This window comes from Salvelinus namaycush, chromosome 25 (genome assembly GCF_016432855.1).
Source record: "Salvelinus namaycush isolate Seneca chromosome 25, SaNama_1.0, whole genome shotgun sequence".
Classification (NCBI taxonomy): Eukaryota; Metazoa; Chordata; class Actinopteri; order Salmoniformes; family Salmonidae; genus Salvelinus; species Salvelinus namaycush.
This window is the reverse complement of record NC_052331.1, coordinates 24,554,669-24,577,494: the sequence shown is the minus strand read 5'-3', so window position 1 is coordinate 24,577,494 and position 22,826 is coordinate 24,554,669. Positions and strand designations below refer to the sequence as shown.

The 22,826-nt window shown below is 41.1% G+C and overlaps 1 protein-coding gene across 1 annotated transcript in view; it reads left to right on the top strand.

Moving 5' to 3' along the window:
* Positions 1-22,826, top strand: part of LOC120020386 (receptor-type tyrosine-protein phosphatase N2-like) — a 62,824-nt gene that overhangs the window by 14,466 nt on the left and 25,532 nt on the right. The window contains exons 2-5 of the mRNA XM_038963998.1: positions 5,781-5,993; positions 13,737-13,943; positions 19,009-19,156; positions 19,596-19,669. Of these exons, the coding sequence (XP_038819926.1) occupies positions 5,838-5,993; positions 13,737-13,943; positions 19,009-19,156; positions 19,596-19,669 (585 nt within the window). The 5' untranslated portion in view covers positions 5,781-5,837. The remainder of the gene's footprint in view (positions 1-5,780; positions 5,994-13,736; positions 13,944-19,008; positions 19,157-19,595; positions 19,670-22,826) is intronic.

Here is a 22,826-nt window from a genome sequence, read left to right as displayed (position 1 = left end):
TTTTCAATGATTTTGAGTAAGCCAGAGCTGTAGAAATCCATCTGCCTTTTATCTAAGGGAGCCCCCTAATCCGTCATACCCCCTCACCAAGCCAACCAACATCCCTCAACTCAAGCCCTCTCTCTATGCCTTCTATTTCAAATTTAAGAATTGAAAAACATGTTGGATGGGATTTAGGAGGTCTCTAATTTTGCCAGAGAGAAGAAGAGACCTTTGTCTCAGTATGACTACATTAAAATAAAGGTGAAAATAAAGAGCCCATTACTCAAATCCACCTCTGCATTTGTATTGCCCATGTTTTTCTGCACATTTAATTCAAAAGTTTTAGTAACTTTATTTTGTATGTTTCGCTATAGAACAGAATCGTAACAGTTCTCTCATCATACTGTAAACCTGTATAACCTATGGATTGTATGAGAAATACACTTGTCTTATATGTTGGCAATTTTGCAGCAATAATACATCTATTTGAATGAATTTATCTGCATGAATTGAATGGTTTTTAATTAAGTATCCTTTCTCTCTCTTTCTTGAGATTATTGCAGCCTATAGGATATTCTTTCTCTCAGGAGAATCAGTGTTATTTTGGGCAGACTCGCCTACATCTGATATGTGTTGAAATGAAAAGCTTGAAGCCATAGTGTGCAGCATCCATCCTTGACGGCTATGCTAATGTTTTTCTCCAATGCATGCTGAGGAGGAACTGTGTATGTCAGATGACGTTTGCCTGTGTGATATGGAAATTTGCAAGTACAATCACTTTAGGACAGATGGACAATAGACCTCTCGTCATAAAAGGAACTCCCTTCTCTTTTGCTCTCAGACATTATTTTCAGTTTATTCTATATATTTTTTTGCATTCCATTAAATATGGTTGAAACTAAATATTTGTTTCTTAAAATTGAGCTAGACAAATGTAAGTTAAAAACCCAACAGTAGCCTAAGTGATTTATATTATGTAAAACATTAGATGTCAGACTACAAATTATCTTTATACCAATCACATTTGTTTTCAAGGAAATCTGTGTCAATTCATGATTTAAAAAATATATATATATTCATACTGGCACATATTTTTTGTTAATCTATTTTTGACCGAACATAATTAAGAAATGCAAATGTTTCTGCATTTATTTCCATATATAATGTGATTCAGTCTTACACAGTCCTCTGTGCGTCAAGATGTTGCCATGTCATTTGATTGAAAGTGCTAAGCCTTTGGAGAGAGAGTAGGAAATTAAGGCCCTGGAGCTGCAGTATTAAAGAGAAGATTCTGTCTGTCCGTCTGTATGTCTGTCTGGCCTGCCTGGTCATCTCTATTCTATGTTGCTTTTGTACCGAATATATATAAGATAACACATTCTTTTGGTGTTCAATTTTATTTGTAAATGCATGAAGGAAAACATGTGGCCTTCAGATAATAATCACACACACTATATAGGCATATTTATTTGGAACATTCTCCCTCTGGAAGCTTTTTGCTTTTCAATTATTATTATGTTTTTGCTCTATGCCACAGCATCTGGTTCTGTGGTTCTGCACCACAATCAGAACCTCAGCTCCTAATTTTTCATAGACGTGATTTAAAACGTCCCTACTTCACTGACAACCGCACCCAATGTTGATTAAGCAGGGGAAGTCAGGCTACATTTGTTTGAATCAATAGAAAGAGAGAGAGAGAGGGGGAGAGAGAGGCATAAGAAGGCAGCTATGAAGAAGAGAGTGAGTAAGTATTAGAAGTTAAAGCATCTGTCCAGTGAGGAATGAGTGAACAGTTACAGATTTAAGACTAAATATGGCCATTACTATCCAAGCAAGATGCCATCAATCTTTCTCTATGAAATGTAATTTGACAAAACAAAAATGCAAATTAAGTCATTTGATCTGTGTAAAAATATATTTTGCAGAAGATCATTGGAATCAAAGCAAGTGTGTCATGCAGTTAAAATGTGTTATTAATGAGGGTGTTTACAATAAACATTCTGCTCAGTTCATTTTGCAATATTTCTGTTAGATACATCAGCTTTACATTCTTTTTTTTCTCCCAGGGACTGAGAGAAGGTCAGTGGAAATAGAATGTTAAGAATCTTTTAGAATATAATCTTTAGAAATAATATAGTATTTTTTGGATTCTACCTCCCAGACTGAGAAATGCTAGTTTTCATCATAGCACTGAGGGCCTTAGTGAGATAAGAGAGCTTTCCACTGTTTCCTTTTAAGACCATCACATTACCATTCAACCAGGCTTTACAGTAGGACTTAATGCTCCCAGGCAAGTTGGACCCCTCAAAGCATTGGGCAACTGTTGTCTCCCTTTGTGGGGCTTTCTGTGTTCATTCTTTCAAGGTGCTGAATACAGCCAGCTATGAATGAAATCAGGGGGAACAGATCTACACCGCTCAGTGTAGTGGTGGGGTACCCTGCTTCACAGCCTCACAACACAAGGCATTCCAGAACAATCCTTGTGCAGCGCTCGTTGGCCGCCCCTTCCCTTCCACCTCCCAGGGGCTTACACGTCTGTGACAGGCAGGCAGGCCCAAGCAGAGCCCATCTCACAGGCTATGTCCAAAATTGCACCCTATTCCCTATATAGTGCACTACTTTTGACCAAAGGCTTGGTCAAAAGTAGTGCTCATATAGGGACTAGGATGTAATTTGGGATGCCATCACAGCCTCCTTCAACACACATTTCCATTAACTGGGATGCAGACTGGTCCGGCCCTAATCCCAATGACCCCTGGCCTGCCACCGACCGACCAGGTTCCACCGGGCCTTTTTCATTTTTTTAGACCCACAATATTAGCTTGCCTGGTCTTTATGATGCAGGGATAAAAAGAAACTTCACTGTAAATGAGGGCCTTGCATTTCTGCAATGTAATACAGGGTAGAAAATAGAATGTGGCACGCTGAATACATAGCATTACATTACTATTAGAACAAGATAATGAATAGCCTAATGAGACATTTATAATTGTGAGAGAGAGGGGGTTGGAAAATATATATTTTTTGTAACACTACAAAGAGGATGTAAAAAAGAAGAAAAAAATCGGTTAACGAATTATTCCCATCTTGTAGCAAGCAGCACAGAGTCAAGCCAAGCAACCAAGCCTTTCTCACTATTGATTTCTTTTGAAAATCCTGTAAAAAGGGGATATTGTAGGTCTGGTAGTTGGGATTGCAATTTGCAGCTCTCGTCTCTTCATTCTTCCCACTGCTCCGTATTGTTGCTAACATCATTTATGCTGTCTCTAATGAGAGATAATTATCAGGCTATTGTTGATTTACTGTGGCTGGGCCTGTGTCCCAAATGGCACTCTATTCCTTTTCCCAAATGGGACACTAGAGACCCTGTTCAAAAGTAGTACACTATAAAGGGAATAGGATGCCATTTGGAATGCATCCCAGTTAGAATGGAGCAGGGCCATTATCCATAGACCACTGGCCTCTGAAATTAATTCCATGTAGCAGTAAGACAGTCTGCTTTTAATGAATAACATAATGAATTTCACATGTCTAATATGTTTTTGTACATGTAATGCTTTTTCCATATGTATTTGGGTGTAGGTTTATATGGTGTTTTACACCCTATTTGGGTGTAGGTTTATATGGTGTTTTAATTTAGTACTCTGTATATTGTTGGGCTTTCTTCCTAGCAATGTACTGTGCAAAATGAAGTAGGCTGTTTCACATCCCAATGTTTGCTTTTAGATGTATTTTTCTTGGCAGTGGATTAAGTGCTTGACAGGTTGTAGCTACTCAACTAGTCATTGGCTACGAGTCACAGGTTCTACTGTTTGTAATGATGTCATAGGAAAAATACAGTAGGAAAACTATTGTGTCCAATGAAGCAAACAGTGGTTGCGTTACTGATTTCAAAATATATTATTTTATTAAATTTGTACCTAAATAATCTATATTTTGTTTTTCTATTTGGGGAGTTTACATAATTAGTATGTAATTACTATTATGCACAGATGATGGAACAAAAACATAATCCGATTTTTATCTGCAACATCGATGTGCATACTTACAGTTGAAGTCGGAAGTTTACATACACCTTAGCCAAAAACATTTAAACTCAGTTTCACAGTTCCTGACATTTAATCCTAGTAAAAATTCCCTGTTTTAGGTCAGTTATGATCACCACTTTATTTTAAGAATGTGAAATGTCAGAATAATAGTAGAGAATTACTTAATGCAGATTTTGTTTCTTTCATCACATTCCCAGTGGGTCAGAAGTTTACATACACTCAATTAGTATTTGGTAGCATTGCCTTTAAATTGTTTAACTTGGGTCAAACGTTTCGGGTAACCCACAAGCTTCCCACAATAAGTTGGATGAATTTTGGCCCATTCCTCCTGTCAGAGCTTGTGTAACTGAGTCAGGTTTGTAAGCCTCCTTGCTCGCACACGCTTTTTCAGTTCTGCCCACAAATGTTCTATGGGATTGAGGTCAGAGCTTTGTGATGGCCACTCCAATACCTTGACTTTGTTGTCCTTAAGCCATTTTTCCACAACTTTGGAAGTATATTGGGGTCATTGTCCATTTGGAAGACCCATTTGCGACCAAGCTTCAACTTCCTGAATGATGTCTTGAGATGTTGCTTCAATATATCCACATAATTTTCTTTCCTCATGATGCCATCTATTTTGTGAAGTGCACCAGTCCCTCCTGCAGCATACCACCCCGACAACATGATGCTGCCACCCCCGTGCTTCACGGTTGGAATGGTGTTCTTCGGCTTGCAAGCCTCACCGTTTATCCTCCAAACATAACAATGGTCATTATGGCCAAACAGTTCTATTTTTGTTTCATCAGACCAGAGGACATTTCTCCAAAAAGTACGATCTTTGTTCCCATGTGCAGTTGCAAACCGAGGTCTGGCTTTTTTATGGTGGTTTTGGAGCAGTGGCTTCTTCCTTGCTGAGCGGCCTTTCAGGTTATGTCGATATAGGACTCGTTTTTACTGTGGATATAGATACTTTTGTACCTGTTTCCTCCAGGATCTTCACAAGGTCCTTTGCTGTTGTTCTGGGATTGATTTGCACTTTTTGCACCAAAGTACGTTCATCTCTAGGAGACAGAACGCGTCTCCTTCCTGAGCGGTATGGCGGCTGCGTGGTCCCACGGTGTTTATACTTGCGTACTATTGTTTGTACAGATGAACGTAGTACATTCAGGCGTTTGGAAATTGCTCCCAAGGATGAACCAGACAACGAAATCTGAGGTCTTGGCTGATTTCTTTTGATTTTCCCATGATGTCAAGCAAAGAGGCACTGAGTTTGAAGGTAGGCCTTGAAATACATCTGCAGGTACACCTCCAATTGACTCAAATTATGTCAATTAGCCTATCAGAAGCTTCTAAAGCCATAACATCTTTTTCTGGAATTTTCCAAGCTGTTCAAAGGCAGAGTCAACTTAGTGTATGTAAACTTCTGACCCACTGGAATTGTGATCCACTGAATTATAAGTGAAATAATCTGTCTGTAAACAATTGTTGTAAAAATTACTTGTGTCATGCCTAAAGTAGATGTCCTAACCGACTTGCCCAAACTATAGTTTGTTAATAAGAAATTTGTGGAGTGGTTGAAGAACGAGTTTTAATGTCTCCAACCTAAGTGTATGTGAACTTCCGATTTCAACTGTATGTCCAACCAAAACATAAACATTTTTAGATAAAGAAAATGTGTGAAGTCTTAAAACATCCTCTCATCATGTAATAATGTGTAATCCTCTCGCTCTCCCTCTCTCTTCCCCCCCTCGGTCCCCCTCCCTACAGAGAAGCCAGATAAACCAGATACCTACCAAGTACAGCACGGCCGAGTCCACCAAGTACATGATCCTGACAGTGGTGTCTATCCTGTGTATCGTGGCTGTGCTGCTGGCCTCCACTGTGGTCTACTGCCTCCGACACCGCTCTCACCACAAGCTCAAGGAGAAGCTCACCAACCTGGGAACAGACACAGGCAGCGATGCTACCTCCACCTATCAGGTAAGAAGATATGTCAGACGTTAGTTAGTCTTTATTTCAATATCTGCATCCCAAATGGTACCCTATCCCTGTGGGCCCTGGTCAAAAGTAGTGCACTATTTAGTGAATAGGGGACCAGTTGTGACGGACACAAAAAAATACAGATGACTTGATCTGTTTGGTCTTTTTTTTTCATTGATGAAGATGGAGAATCTCACTGTATGTTAGATTGTTTTGAGTGTGTACACTTGTTAATCTACTTGGATTGTATAATAGATACATTTTATGTGGTGTAATTTCTGTCTGTATTTGCCATTTTTCTTACTTTGGAGTAGATTCCATTTCATTCTGAGTGTTTGGGAATTGGGAAAATGTAAAATGATATGAGCCCAACAGGTTTGCGGGTGGCAGTGTCTGTCTGTGCTGGAAATCATTTAAATTCCCCTCTCTAACTGGCGTAATTATCCAATGGCCTACAAGTCCAATTAATATAATACAATATTAAGTGCCTTTTTAAGCAAAGAGTTAGATTTACATTTCCACCACTGACCATTTCTCCCTTATGTTTTTAAATGAGGGCAGTCCGGTGAGCATTGATTTAAGAATGCCCTTCTCTTTAGTATTTACATTTTACTGTAGGTGCTTTTCTCACGTCATTCTTATTTCAATAAATAATACTAATGTAGGGTATTCAACTTTGTTTCAATCTGCTTTTACATTTTAGTCATATAGCAGACACTCTTTTCCAGTGACTTACAGTTAGTGCATTCATCTTATGATAGCTAGGTGGGAAGCAACATATCACAGTCATATTAAGTAAATTTCTTCTCAATAAAGTAGCTATCAGCGAAGTCAGTGCTAGTAGAAAAAAGCCAAGTGCGAGAGTTAGTTCACGAAAGGCAAGGGTGTTAGTTCTTTTTGGGGTTTTCTTTCAGGGAGGGGGGATGGGGGTGTGCCGTGGGATTATTTAAGATACTCATTAAAGAGGTGGGGTTTTTACTTTGAAATATATATGTTTTACTGTGACATTATAGGATGTATTTCATATTAACCAACAAGGTGGCTGGATAGTTTTATTAGTCTTAAATCATTTTCATGATCCACTTACTGCTGGGCTCCTGCACATTTCCACTTAATTGATGTTTACTGTGCCTTTTCCTAATGCATTTACCACCTTGGCCATGCAACTAAAACGCAAATATTTTAAGTGTGTGTGTGTGTGTGTGTGTGTGGCCCAGTAGCAGGGGACTCTTTAGAGCTACATGCAATTAAAGCAGAGGGGTAGCAGCGGGCAGCCTGACACACGCACAGCACACACACACACACACACACACAGATTCTCACAGCCTTGCTGCATGCTAATGACCCAGGCCCTGGGTGCATCTGTCTGAGGCCATGCTCACACACACTCACACACGTCTATATACCCCCACACACAACTCTCCCGTTGCGTTAGTGTTCAACCAGCTTTCTGTTTATCACAGAATCCTCTGAGCCTTAGCTAGGTCTCCAAGTTGTCAGGCATATTTTCCTGTGTTATGAAAGTATGATGTTGACACAGAGAGAGAAGCTTGATTGACAGGCTGCCTGTCGTACCTGAGTGCTTGCTGTTGGCTTTCATCTTGGGTGATATTGTGGATGATACCTCTCTGTCAGTCTCCTTCTCCCTTGATAGCCAAGCGAGACATGGGAACTGCCTGTCATACTGTTGAAGAGTCTACTGAGGCTTATGTTATCCCTCTCTGGCCTTCATCCTGTGTCCTCCTCCCTCTCACCCCTCTCGCTCTGCCCACCCACCCACCCTCTCTCTCTCTCTGTCTGTCTCTCTCTCCATTTCCTCTCTCTTTCTGTCTCTCCACCACATTGTGCCAGAGGGTTTGTTTGTTTGATTATTTGTTTTAGCATGAGGGCAAAGCGGTAAGAATGGCCCCTACATTTGTTGGAGGGCGTGCAAACCCTGTGCTGTTGTAGCGTTGCTACCCTCTGCCACCCTCCCTATTAGCACTCTATTATAGATGGCCTACATCCCAAATGGCACCCTATTCCCTATATAATGCACACATTTGGGCCAGAGCCCAATGGAATAGCGTTCCATTTGAGACGCAGCTATGGACTGGTGTTGGAGGCTCGCCCACACTGGCCACTCTTCACAGACGCTCCCACTGCCCAGGGTGATGTATGGATGCTTCACAAATGGTACCATAATCCCTATTTTGTGCACTGCTTTTGACCAGAGCCCTATGGGAATAGGGTGCCATTTGGTAGTCACATGACTCATAGGCCTCTTGTGTCTCATTTTTTGAATGTTATTATTTTATGTCAGGCCAGACTGTTTTGTGAGATATCTAGTGAGATAGCCCCAAAAATACTAAAATAATGATTTTCCAGAGAAGATCCAGATCTCAGGGAATTAGACCAAAGTTCTCAATTGGTACAAAATATATAGAGTACTGCACACACTACAATTACTTAGGTTTAAAAATAAGCTCAACTGGACACCTTAATGAGGCAGTGATTGAACTGAGAGAGAAAGCACGGTGGGCATTCTACGCCATTAAAAAGCAAATTCAAATTGAAATACCTATTAAAATTTGGCTAAAACTAATTGAATATGTCATTGAACCAATTGCACTTTATGGCAGCGAGGTGTGGTGTCCACTTGCAAAACAAGATTTCATCAAATGGGACAAACACCCCATTGAAACCCTGCATGCAGAGTTCTGTAAGATTATATTACATGTCCAGAGGAAAATTACAAACAATGCATGCAGGGCAGAATTAGGCCAATATCCACTAATAATAAAAACTCAAAAAAGAGCAATTAAGTTTTGGAAACATCTAAAATACAGTTACCCCCTCATATCATTACCAAGCCCTGCAGTGCCAAGAGCTGAGCAAAGAAAAGAGTCCCCTCATCCAGTTGGTCCTGGGGCTGAGTTCACAAACCTGTTCTACTAACACACTGAAGCCTCAGGACCAGAACATCCAATCAATCAGGATAAACCAAATTACAACACAGTCAAAACAAAACTATATTGCTTATTGGGAAACACAAGCACAAACACAAAGCAAAATGCAGTGCTATCTGGCCCTAAATTGACAGTACACAGTGGCTAAATATTTGACCATGGTTACTGATCAAAACCTTAGAAAAACCTTGACAAAGTACAGGCTCAGTGAGCACAGCCTTGCCATTGAGAAGGGTAGACACAGGAAAACCTGGCTCCCTGTAGAGGAAAGGCTGTGCAACCACTGCACAACAGCAGAACCTGAGACGGAGCTGCATTTGACGGAGCTGACAAAATGTCAAAAATATAAAACAATTAGAGTGTCATTTCCCCAAATTTGAAACCCTTATTCAAGGTTTCAAAGACCTCTCTGATGAGAGTAGGCTACCTGTCCTGTTGGGGGAGGACGCAGAGAGCTGTGGGCTGGCAGCGCACTACATTGCTGCCTGCCATAAGTTGAGGGACAGTGTCTGACAGACCAATCAACCTGCACATGTCCTCTACTGTATGCTTATTGTTATTGTTCAATGTATGGTTATTTTGACACTTGGTTATTGTTGTTACTGTTGTCCCGTTGACAATTTTGATTCTCATTTTTTAAATATTTTTTTATATTGTAAATATCCAAAATAAGCTTTGGCAATATGTACATTGTCACGTCATGCCAATAAAGTAAATTGAATTTAATTGAATAGTGCTTTCTGTATCGTCTGAACCTAACCAATTGGAATACATTTCCATCATGAAACATTTTTCTTAATTTCTACAATGTACGCTTAAACAAAAAAATCTGTGTTCAATTCCAGATTTGTGTGTGAGAAATATAACATAACACAACCATTGCTTGTTTTCAAACATAATTTGGAAGCATGAATAATGAAACATGAAACATGAAACATCGTCTGTCTCTGGCTCACACTGGAGAACAGATGTATCTTTTGACGAAGGGTTTTTGTTTTCAACATTCCTCCACATCCTACAATACAACATGGTGATCAACCATATACTGTATAACAGACTGACTCCAGGGTTGCGTCTTAAATGGCACCCTATTCCCTACATATTCCCCCTTGGGCCCTGGTCAAAAGCAGTGCACTCGAAAAGGAATATGGTGCCATTTGGAATGCAGAGGCATAAATTGCTGATTAAGTGTATAGATGAAAATCAATATCCCATAAATTAGGATACATCTGAACTGCATCTCAAATGGCACTCTATTCCCTATATAGTGCACTACTTTTGACCAGGTTTTGATCAAAAGTAATGCACTATATAGGGAATACGGTACTATTTGGGACGCTGTTCATTTCTCCATTGCCTGGGCAGTGCCATACTGAAGCTGTAAATAATGTTTTATTCAATGTAAACCCGACCTTGGTGGAACGTTTTTCATTTTTTTCTCCTCGCATGGTTCATTTGGGCTTTTTGCAGGCAGCTAATTGAATATCTCAGGAGAGGCCATTTTCATATGGGTCTTTTTTTATTAGGACTTTTAACTGGTACAAAGTTCAGCATGTAGAGTTGTTCTAATGTGAATGTTTGCGCCTGCAGTAACGCTGTGGCTGTCTGGCTGTAATGGGGTTGTAGCAAGGGGATGGGGGAGAGGCAGGCCCTCCCTGGTGGCTACGGGGACTGATAAGCGAGCTCGCTGGCAGACAGACAGACAGACAGGCAGGGAGATAGATGGTCAAGCAAGCAGATAGACGGTCACGCAGGCAGACAGACAGGCAGACAGGCAGGCAGGCAGACAGACAGACAGACAGACAGACAGACATACGGTCACGCAGACAGACAGGCAGGCAGGCAGACAGGCAGGCAGGCAGACAGGCAGGCAGGCAGGCAGACAGACATACGGTCACGCAGACAGACAGGCAGGCAGGCAGACAGGCAGGCAGACATACGGTCACGCAGACAGACAGGCAGGCAGGCAGACAGGCAGGCAGGCAGACAGGCAGGCAGGCAGACGGTCACGCAGGCAGACGGAGATATTTTTGTTGAATTGAGTGGTTATAAGTTACTAGACTTCTAGCATGTTAATAGAAATATGACTAGCTGGATTCCTGTATTTTTCTATAACGTTGCAGATATTGTGTGTGCTTACGCTGAAGCAGAGTGTAAGCACACCATATACCCTTACCAGTTAATGGTACTAAGTGTATGGTTGCTGGTAAAACACAGACAGACCTAATTGCCATGGTTATGGTTTAGACGACAGCCAATAGATCAAGGTCAGAGGGAGAATGAGGAGTAGTGAGATAATGAAGGGATGGTGAAATGACTTGTGTTGTCACTCACAGCAAGTGTTAATCATGATTATCTCTCTCCTAATGACTGGAGCATGTGTAGCTAGATGTCCTCTGACATTAGCTAGGCTACATCACTGCTACCCCAACAGATATCCTCACTCAGCTGTGACTGAGAAAAAGTATAATTTGAACTCATTATTAGAGAAAATGTCATTCCATCGTCTGTCTCTGGCTCACACTGGAGAACAGATGTATCTTTTGACGAAGGGTTTTTGTTTTCAACATTCCTCCACATCCTACAATACAACATGGTGATCAACCATATACTGTATAACAGACTGACTCCAGGGTTGCGTCTTAAATGGCACCCTATTCCCTACATATTCCCTCTTGGGCCCTGGTCAAAAGTAGTGCACTAGAAAAGGAATATGGTGCCATTTGGAATGCAGCCCAGATCATGAAGCAGAGAAAAATAATAATTTGAACACATTGTCTTGGAGAAAATGTAATAACTATTTCAGTATTCCTTAAATACTCCTCTAATAATATTTCAGTATTACTGAAATAACAGGTTGAACACATGCTCGAATACAAAATACTAAAATGACTCTACAGAAGGGCCTTTTATATAGGCCTTTTGTATTTTCATTAGACGTGCCAAGCCACTAACATCATGTAAGCTGATAGTATGCAAACTGTAAATGTTAACGTGCGCAATAGCAAAAATTATATGACATCAGTCAAACCCTCATTGATTGTGAATGTGCACTCCCAAAGGTAGTCTATAATAGTGACGTAAATTTAGCGACGGCAGCCGTTTCCTTGGAGTTGGTCATTAACATGGTCATTAACACCAAAACCGTTTGGAAGCAAGAAGCAGCCTATGTCGCCTTAGGAACATCTAAACTCAGCAAAAAAAGAAACGTACTCTCACTGTCAACTGCGTTTATTTTCAGAAAACTTAACATGCGTAAATATTTGTATGAACATAAGATTCAACAACTGAGACACAAACTGAACAAGTTTCACAGACATGTGACAAACAGAAATTGAATAATGTGTCCCTGAACAAAGGAGGGATCAAAATCAAAAGTAACAGTCAGTATCTGGTGTGGCCACCAGCTGCATTAAGTACTGCAATGCATCTCCTCCTCATGGACTGCACCAGATTTGCCAGTTCTTGCTGTGAGATGTTACCCCACTCTTCACCAAGGCACCTGCAAGTTCACGGACATTTCTGGGGGGAATGGCCCAGCCCTCAGATCCAACAGGTCCCAGACATGCTCAATGGGATTGAGATCCGGGCTCTTCACTGGCCATGGCAGAACACTGACATTCCTGTCTTGCAGGAAATCACGCACAGATCGAGCAGTATGGCTGGTGGCATAGTCATGCTGGAGGGTCATGTCAGGATGAGCCTGCAGGAAAGGTACCACATGAGGGAGGAGGATGTCTCCCCTGTAACGCACAGCGTTGAGATTGCCTGCAATGACAACAAGCTCAGTCCGATGATGCTGTGACACACCGCCCCAGACCATGACGGACCTTCCACCTCCAATTCGATCCCACTCCAGAGTACAGGCCTTGGTGTAACGCACATTCCTTCGACGATAAACGCAAATCCGACCATCACCCGCGACTCGTCAGTGAAGAGCACTTTTTGCCAGTCCTATCTGGTCCAGCGACGTTGTTGCCGGTGATGTCTGGTGAGGACCTGCCTTAGAACAGGGATACAAGCCCTCAGTCCAGCCTCTCTCAGCCTATTGCGGACAGTCTGAGCACTGATGGAGGGATTGTGCGTTCCTGGTGTAACTCAGGCAGTTGTTGTTGCCATCCTGTACCTGTCCCGCAGGTGTGATGTTCGGATGTACTGATCCTGTGCAGGTGTTGTTACACGTGGTCTGCCACTGCGAGGACGATCAGCTGTCCGTCCTGTCTCCCTGTAGTGCTGTCTTAGGCGTCTCACAGGGACATTGCTATTTATTGCCCTGGCCACATCTGCAGTCCTCATGCCTCCTTGCAGCATGACTAAGGCACATTCACGCAGATGAGCAGGGACCCTGGGCATCTTTCTTTTGGTGTTTTTCAGAGTCAGTAGAAAGGCCTCTTTAGTGTCCTAAGTTTTCATAACTGTGACCTTAATTGCCTACCGTCTGTAAGGTGTTAGTGTCTTAACGACCGTTACACAGGTACATGTTCATTAATTGTTTATGGTTCATTGAACAAGCATGGGAAACAGTGTTTAAACCCTTTACAATGAAGATCTGTGAAGTTATTTGGATTTTTACGAATTATCTTTGAAAGACAGGGTTCTGGTTTCTTTTTTTGCTGAGTTTATATTTTAAACAGCCTATTAATAATCAATTTAATGTATACCATAAAAATACATTGTTTCTGTATAGGTAGGTCTTAAGAAACATTAGGATATGAAAACATGTATTTCACGTAATAAGTGAGTTTACTTTGTTACTGTGCTCATAGTCTACCCGTGTCCCTCTTTCTGCTCCTAGGAGCTGTGTCGTCAGCGGATGTCGGTCAAGCCGCCGGCGGAGCGTCCAGAGCCGATGCACAGTGTGTCGTCACGGCTCAACAGTGTGTCGTCCCAATTCAGCGACGGGGGGCCCATGGTCAGCCCCTCGGCACGAAGCTCCACCTCCTCCTGGTCTGAGGAACCCGTCCACTCCAACATGGACATCTCCACTGGACACATGATCCTGGTAAACATCACAATATCCTTATTTCTGTCTGACTGTCTGACTGTTTGTCTGTCTGTCTGTCATTGTCTCTCATCTCTCTCTCTATCCCGTCTGTCTTTCTTTTTCTTTCTCTCTCTCGCACATAGTCTCTTTCTTCCTCTCCTCCTACTCCGTCTCTCTCTCTCTCTCTCTGACACCATCTCTCTCTTTGTTTCTATTCATCTCATTACAGCCACATTTTCATGAGCAGGCTTGTTCCACATGTCTTCTTTTCCCACAGATTAAAATATCCATTGATTCTGAAAAACTCAGTCTACCATAATTGCAATACATAGCTATTCTTCTCACAACTCTGTCCTCCTGCTCTGAGTCTACATGCATCATATGTTTCTCACAGTGATAGAAGGGCCATGGGATGTGTTCAGTTGGCATGAAGCTCTTAATTGCCCCTGAGATTTACGCTGGGAGTATATGAGACACACAGACATGCACATGAACGCACACACACAACGGTTGACCCTCTGTCTGGCTGTGCTATTCTGACTGACTGGCAGTGAGTGGAGCAGCAGGGTAACATGAGAGAAAGCTCTGTGAGCTTCAGTACCTTGGACATCTCCTTGGCAGCAGATAGTAACATGTGCTGCTACTCAACTGAGCCCATTTTCAACGGATCGGTCAAATTGTTTGTCCCGTCCTCTCATGTACGCCAGTTTAAATATGAGAATGAACTGGGCCATGAGGTCGTCATTGGAGAGGTTCTGTTCAGTGTTCATTATACTGGCAAATTTTTCAGGAGGTGTGAGCCACGCTCCCTGCCTTCCCACTGCCGACTGTGCCCCTGGCCCCGCCCCCCATCCTGAATGCCCTGCTTCATTACATTCTGCAAGAGACTTGGGTAGATCCAGGGGCACGCCTCTCTCTTCTGCAATTAATCCCCCCTCTCCTCTCTCTCTCCTCCTCCCCCTCTCCTCTCTCTCTCCTCCTCCCCCTCTCCTCTCTCTCCTCTCCCTCCCATTTTCATCTCCTCACATGGGGTCCCTCTTTCACAGCTGAACTGTCTGTCTTAGAGATAGAACTACAACTACAGGCCAAATGCAGTCAAGAACAACAACTGCTACTGTGATCCAGTAAAATAAAAATAATACCATCTTCTTGATAGAGAAGGGTTGATGTTTCCCTTTTTTGTTTTTCCTGAAGCTTTCAGGTCAAGGGATACTTTTTCTTTGTTCAGTACTGTGTGTGATAAGCTTTTAGTTGATACGTTGTTAGGAGTTTGTATATTAGTTTATATGTTTTTTGTGGTCTGTATTTTAGTTGATATGTTTTTAGAAGTCTGTATTTTAGTTTAAATGTTTTTAGTGGTCTGTATTCATTCCAAACACCATAGCAATTCTTATGGACATCAACACTGAAGTCCATAATGCCCTCAAATGCCCTTTCTTAAAAGTGATTGTTCATCTAGCCACAGTAAATGTTCTGAGTAGTTTTCTCAGACATATCATATGACCAGAGTCAGACCAGCACTATTCTGAAATGATATTGAGTTTTCACAAGCAGTACAGAAAGACAGTACCAACAGTACGAGCTGCATAGTTACAGTACATTGTATTAAAACTGTGGGTGTCAGAAAAAAGCATAATTGCTTACTAAGTTTTTTACACTCAAAATGAATTGCCTTCTGTAAAGCTGCAAATCCCACAACATCATGATCCCCAACTGATTTTAATTTGAGAAATGGCTTGCACCATCTTATCTATGTTAATGTATTACTTTTTCCCATGTGACTTGTTCAGAATATGACTTCATAAAGAGACTTGGCTGTGCCTTAAGCGGATTAACTTGCCCTATATATAAAGCACATTATCTTGTCTTTTGTTGTTGGCCCAGTAAGTGTTATAGATTATACTGCTTGGAGTCTATATAGATTAGGGGTTTGCGAAGCCGCCAAGTCGGAAGTTATTTTGAGTGTGAGGGTGTGTGCTGAGGTGTAATTTGGCGTGTTACTTTACACCACAATGTCGCAGGCACAATGTGTATATGAAGTAATATGTTGTTTAATCACTTTAATACAGGACAGTGTCAGAGGAAAAGCCTATCGGGAACATTTATGTTGGAAAGCACTATGTGTTCAGGAGCAGGTCTTAATCTTCCATGATACCCCCTATTCCATGTCTGTGTCCCAAATGGCACCCTGTTCCCTTTATAATGCACTCTCTTTGATGGGCTCTGGTCAAAAGTAGTGTCATCTGGGACATATCCCATATAAACCTAATCCAGGATTTAAAAAAAACTTGCTTTATTGGAACCATGTTATACTGTAGCTACCTCACTGTACTGTGTAAGTTGCAGTTGTACGCTAGTTCCTTTTCCTGGCATCTCCATGTCTACGTCCAAAATGGCCCCCTATTCCCTATTTAGTGCACTCCATTTGATGGGCTCTGGTCAAAAGTTGTGCATTACAGTATATAGGGAATAGGGTGCCATTTGTGAACCACTCCATCAGTGTCAAACCAAACTGCTTATACAGTATGTGCATATGTCCTTCTCCTACCCAGGTGCTCTATTCTAGTTCATTACGAGGCTCTAGCCCTGCCTCAACGTCATCGACAGCTCTGAGCAGCCCTGAGCCGAGCGCTAGTTCCTCATCGAGCGTTATTTCATTCTGATTTTATTGAGCACCTTTGGCAGCTGTAAACCCAGCAGTAAGGGGATTAGCCAGTGTTTGCCTGACACATGGTGATCTCAGCACCTCCTGATTGGATTGCAATAATCCCTTTACGCAGTACAAAACCCCATTACTCTGGCATTAGCACAGAGGAGAGTGTGTCTCTCTGATGCCCTGGCAGGTAGGGCTGGTGGAGGAGGGGGGATGCAGGGGTAGAGGAGGGGGTATTTGGGAAGGAGATAAGTACAGAACGAAGCTGCTATTCGATAAGGGGCTAAATCAAGGAAGGGCCATGAATTCGTGCCCTGCTAAAAAATGTAGCCCATTTCCCAGACTGTGTTCAGTGTGTCAGCACATAATGTAATATGTGTTGATATGATATGGAGACCGAGGTGTGCCGGGGTAGTGTGGGCAGGGATTAAAGTAGCATTGTTAAATGGAATGTGTGTGTGTGTTTGTTTGTGTGTTGATCATCTCTGTATGCTGTATTCCACATTGTTTTTTCAATATCATAGTGAGTAAGAGTCAGACAAGGATACATCCAAAATGTCACCCTATTCCCTAGTGCACTACAGTACTTTTGACCAGGGCCCATACGGCTCTGGTCAAGTAGTGCCCTGTTAAGAGAAAGTCTATTAAGCCTCTGAGTAATGAACATGAATCCAGATTATGTCCCCACTCATTTGTAATCGTATGTTATTAATAGAATTACATTAGGGTTGTGTCCTAAATGGCAGCCTACTGTATATAGTACACTGCTTTTGACCAGATCCCTATGGGTAGTATGGTAGTAGTGTACTACATAGGAAATAGGGTGTCATTTCTGACGCAGACATTGAGTCCGTTTTAGGAGACTATTTTATTTAATTAATACAAATTCTAATAGTTCACATAATTTAAGTTGATGTGACAAAACAAGAAATGTAGAGAATCATTGTACCATCTAAAACGTTGTGAAATATCTTTCAATAACCAAAAATATTGTACAAAATCGAAAGTAAAAGGCGCAAAAACTAAATTTAAGATTGGAAGCGTAGAAATAGCCCACATAGAACAGATCTACCATTTCTTAGACTTGTTTTCAATGAGAATGACAGATCTATTACTCACATTTCTATGTGAATTTGGTTGGGTCGCCCAAAAAGTGACATAATGCAGCTTTAAAGAGACATTTCTGGTGATTGTTTCCTGCCTGTTTGTGTATGGACCCTGGATAATCATTGATGTCCAACAACCATCTCAGTCCAACTGTCCTCTATCAACAGAGAGGAACAATAGCTAGTCTACCCTTTTGGCCCCCGTGCTAAAACATGCTACAGTAGGTTTCACATTTAGCTTTGACAATCTCATTAGTGGCAGTTAATCAAAGTCAGTGCTCCTGACTTAATGATGAATACAGTATGAGAGGTAATGGGCTCGGTAGAATGGCTTATCATTGTGAGGGAACTATTCCTGTTCCTGATTACAGATGTAGTTTCTTCATTTGAGCCAGTTTTCTACACCAGGAAAATAATCATGCAGCAACAGCAAATTTGAATTATTATGTGGATTATAATTAAAGATGCACTATGCATAAATCTCTCTGCCATTTCCTGTTTGCTAAAATTCGAATAGTTCGCCTAATTTCAGTTTGTGACAAAGTAATATATTGTAGAGAATCATTGTACCATCTAAACGGTGAAATATATTTTCAAAACCGAAAGTAAAAAATCCAAAAACAAAACTTCTGAACGCAAAACATAGAACAGATCTTCCACTTCTTAGACTTGCTTTCAATGAGAATAAAATGTCTATAACACATTTCTCTGTGGATTTGGTAGGGTTGCTCAAAAAGTTACATATTGCAGCTTTTATGGACATTTTTGTAGGGGTTGATACATTTTTTGTTAGGGCAAATCAAGTCAAATTTCAAAGTGGAAATTACTAACTTTTGAAGTCTTTTTTAAACCTAAAATACAGTAGAAGATTGCATTTCCTGCTGTGAAATAAATTTCTCAGCAACAAAAGAGTGATACAATTTTGATCCTACATCTATACCGCTAGGACCACATAGAGACCATAGATAATAGAGACCATAGATAACAATAATAAAGACACACACCTCGGAACCAAATGGCACAAAACATTAGCATTATTATTCATATAATTATAAGAACATTTCTACTAGCTCATAATTACTCCTGCTGAATTAGGAATATTCCATTTTGAGTTGTTTGTATGTCTTTCTTTGCATTGCTCCTTCTTGGTCAGATCATTATTGTCAAAGATAATGTCTTCTCAATTGACTTACCTGGTTAATATATTCTCTTTCCTCAACCTCCTTAGTCTTACATTGAGGAGGAATACACACCAACTGACATGATGGGTACAACTATAGTTATTGAATGCATATTGACTCCATGTCTTCTTTTTCCTCCCTAGTCTTACATGGAGGACCACCTGAAGAACAAGAATCGTCTGGAGAAGGAGTGGGAGGCTCTGTGTGCGTATCAGGCTGAGCCCAACGCCTCCACTACAGGCCTGGGGGCCGGGAACACAAAGAAGAACCGCTCCAATGCTGTGGTGGCCTGTAAGTTATTATTCTGTTTTTAAAGGAGTGGGGCAGTCCCATTCCTTCCGTATTGTTCCATGTTTATTGGATAGAGAGGAAAGGTAGAAGAGAGTGTGCTAAAAGAGCAGTGAATGGGATTTGAACCCATGCTCACAGCAGTACATCAGGCAGCAGCTTAGACCACTAGATCACCCCAGGTCACAAGGCCTGTAAGGTCTCCTCCTGTTAGATATCATGCTACTGTCAATTGCACCCATCTGAGACTATTTAAAATGATAAGATATATGGAGCAGGTTTGCTTTAGGTTTGAGTGATAGCTTAAAGGTTATGTTTGAGGGTGTTTTGAGTATTTGAGCATTCCAGTGCTTATAACACACTGCAGGCAGGCCGAGCACGGTGATGAGTCCTTGTAGAGGAGGTTGAGTTGGTGCAATAAATTCCTCCATTTATATTTCAGATGATCACTCAAGAATTGCCTTGAAGGTTGAAAACAGCCACAGCAATTCAGATTACATCAATGCCAGCCCAATTGTAAGTACCTTTTCAGTATACTGAACTCTGCTTTATAGTGTTGGGATGCTGTACTTTAGAACGAACTAAAGCAAAGCAGTGCTTTACAATATACAATTTGATAAAAACAGATTGCTTAGCTTTAGTAAGATGCCTGGTATTGCTTATGCACACTGTGTTTCGTGCGTTGAATATTAATGATTGTTTTATTAGAAATAATGAGTGAATATTCACATGGGGAATGGGTGGGGAAGGGTACCGCGCATGATTCACCCTATTCATTCCCCCATTTTGAAAGCACAGTTGATCTGTGACTGTTATTGACCTTGAATTATGCTAATGTTGATGTCTGTGTTACTGTGTACTGTTTTTCACAGCTATGCAGTTCAGTTTTGTTGTGCTTTGATGTTGCCTATATACACTGAGTGTACAAAACATTAACACCTGCTCTTTCCATGACATAGACTGACCAGGTGAATGCTATGATCCCTTATTGATGTTACTTGTTAAATCCACTTCAATCAGTGTAGATTTTAAAATGTTTCTTTAACCTTTATTTTAACAGGGAAGACATATTGAGACAAATGCGCCTTGTATAATACAACATAAATATACACATTATACCCCAAATATACAGTACAAGTCAAAAGTTTGGACACACCTACTCATTCAAGGCTTTTTCTTTATTTTTACTATTTTCCACATTGTAGAATAATAGTGAAGACATCAAAACTATGAAATAACACATATGGAATCATGTAGTAACCAGAAAAGTGTTAAACAAATCAAAATATATTTTAGATTTTAGATTCTTGAAAGTAGCCACCCTTTGCCTTGATGTTGCTCCTAGATGTTTACACTTAACAATAACAGCACTTACAGTTGACCGGGGCAGCTTTAACAGAGCAGAAATTTGACGAACTGACTTGTTGGAAATGTGGCATCCTTTGACGGTGCCACGTTGGAAGTCACTGAGCTCTTCAGTAAGGCTATTCTACTGACAATGTTTGTCTATGGAGATTTCATGGCTGTGTGCTCGATTGTATTTACCTGTCAGCTACGGGTGTGGCTGAAATAGCCAAATCCACTAATTTGAAGGGGTGTCCACATACTTTTGTATACAGTACCAGTCAAAAGTTTGGACACACCTACTCATTCTAGGGTTTTTCTTAATTTTTTACTATTTTTCACTATAGAGTAATAGTGAAGACATCAAAACTATAAAGTAACACATGGAATCATATTTATATTTGAGATGTTTCAAAGTAGCCACCCTTTGCCTTCATGACAGCTTTGCACACTCTTGGCATTATCTCAACCAGCTTCATGAGGTAGTCACCTGGAATTAATTTCAATTAACAGGTGTGCCTTGTTAAAAGTTAATTTGTGGAATTTCTTTCCTTCTTAATGTGTTTGAGCCAATCAGGTGTCTTGTGACAAGGTAGGGTTGGTATATAGAAGATTTATCAAATAGGGCTAAGACCAAGTCCATTTTATGACAAGAACAGCTCAAATTAGCAAAGAGAAACGACAGTCCATCATTACTTTAAGACATGAAGGTCAGTCAATGAGGACAATTTCAAGAACTTTTAAAGTTTCTTCAAGTGCAATCGCAAAAACCATCAAGCGCTATGATGAAACTGGCTCTCATGAGGACTGCCACAGGAAAAGAAGACCCAGAGTTACCTCTGCTGCAGAGGACAAGTTCAGGAGAGTTACCAGACTCTGAAATTGCAGACCAAATAAATGCTTCACAAAGTTCAGGTGACAGACACATCTCAACATCAACTGTTCAGACGAGACTGCATGAATCAGGCCTTCATGGTCGAATTGCTACAAAGAAACCACTACTAAAGGACACCCATAAGAAGAAAATACTTGATTGGGCCAACAAACATGAGCAATGGACATTAGACAGGTGGAAATCTGTGCTTTGGTCTGATGAGTCCAAATTTGAGATTTTAGGTTCCAACCGCCGTGTCTTTGTGAGACGCAGAGTAGGTGAATGGATGAAACAGGGAAGAGGTGTGATGGTGTGGGGGGTGCTTTGCTGGTGACACTGTCTGTGATTTATTTAGAATTCAAGGCACACTTAACCAGCATGGCTACCACAGCATTCAGCAGCGATACGCCATCCCATCTGGTTTGCGCTTAGTGGGACTATCATTTGTTTTTCAACAGGACAAAGACCCAACACACCTCCAGGCTGTGTAAGGGCTATTTGACCAATAAGGAGAGTGATGGAGTGCTGCATCAGATGACCTGGCCTCTACAATCACCCGACCTCAACCCAATTGACATGGTTTTGGATGAGTTGGGCCGAAGAGTGAAGGAAAAGCAGCCAACAAATGCTCAGCATATGTGGGAACTCCTTCAAGACTGTTGGAAAAGCATTCCATGTGAAGCTGGATGAGAGAATGCCAAGAGTGTGCAAAGCTGTCATCAAGGCAAAGAGTGGCTTCTTTGAAGAATATACAATATAAAATATATACATTTGAAGTCGGAAGTTAAAGTCAGTCATTAAAACTCGTTTTTCAACCACTCCACACATTTCTTGTTAACAAACTATAGTTTTGGCAAATCGGTTAGGACATCTACTTTGTGCATGACACAAGTAATTTTTCCAACAATTGTTTACAGACAGATTATTTCACTGTATCGCAATTCCAGTGGGTCAGAAGTTTACATACACTACGTTGACTGTGCCTTTAAACAACTTGGGAAAATTCCAGAAAATGATGTCATGGCATTAGAAGCTTCTGATAGGCTAATTGACATCATTTGAGTCAATTGGAGGTGTACCTGTGGATGTATTTCAAGGCCTACCTTCAAACTCAGTGAATCTTTGCTTGACATCATGGGAAAATCAAAAGAAATCAGCCAAGACCTCAGAAAAAAAAAATTGTAGACCACCACACGTCCAGTTCATCCTTGGGTGCAATTTCCAAACGCCTGAAGGTACCACGTTCATCTGTACAAACAATAGTACACAAGTATAAACACCATGGGACCACGCAGCCACCATACCGATCAGGAAGGAGACGCGTTCTGTCTCCTAGAGATTAACGTATTTTGGTGCGAAAAGTGCAAATCAATCCCAGAACAACAGCAAAGGACCTTGTGAAGATCCTGGAGGAAACAGGTACAAAAGTATCTATATCCACAGTAAAACAAGTCC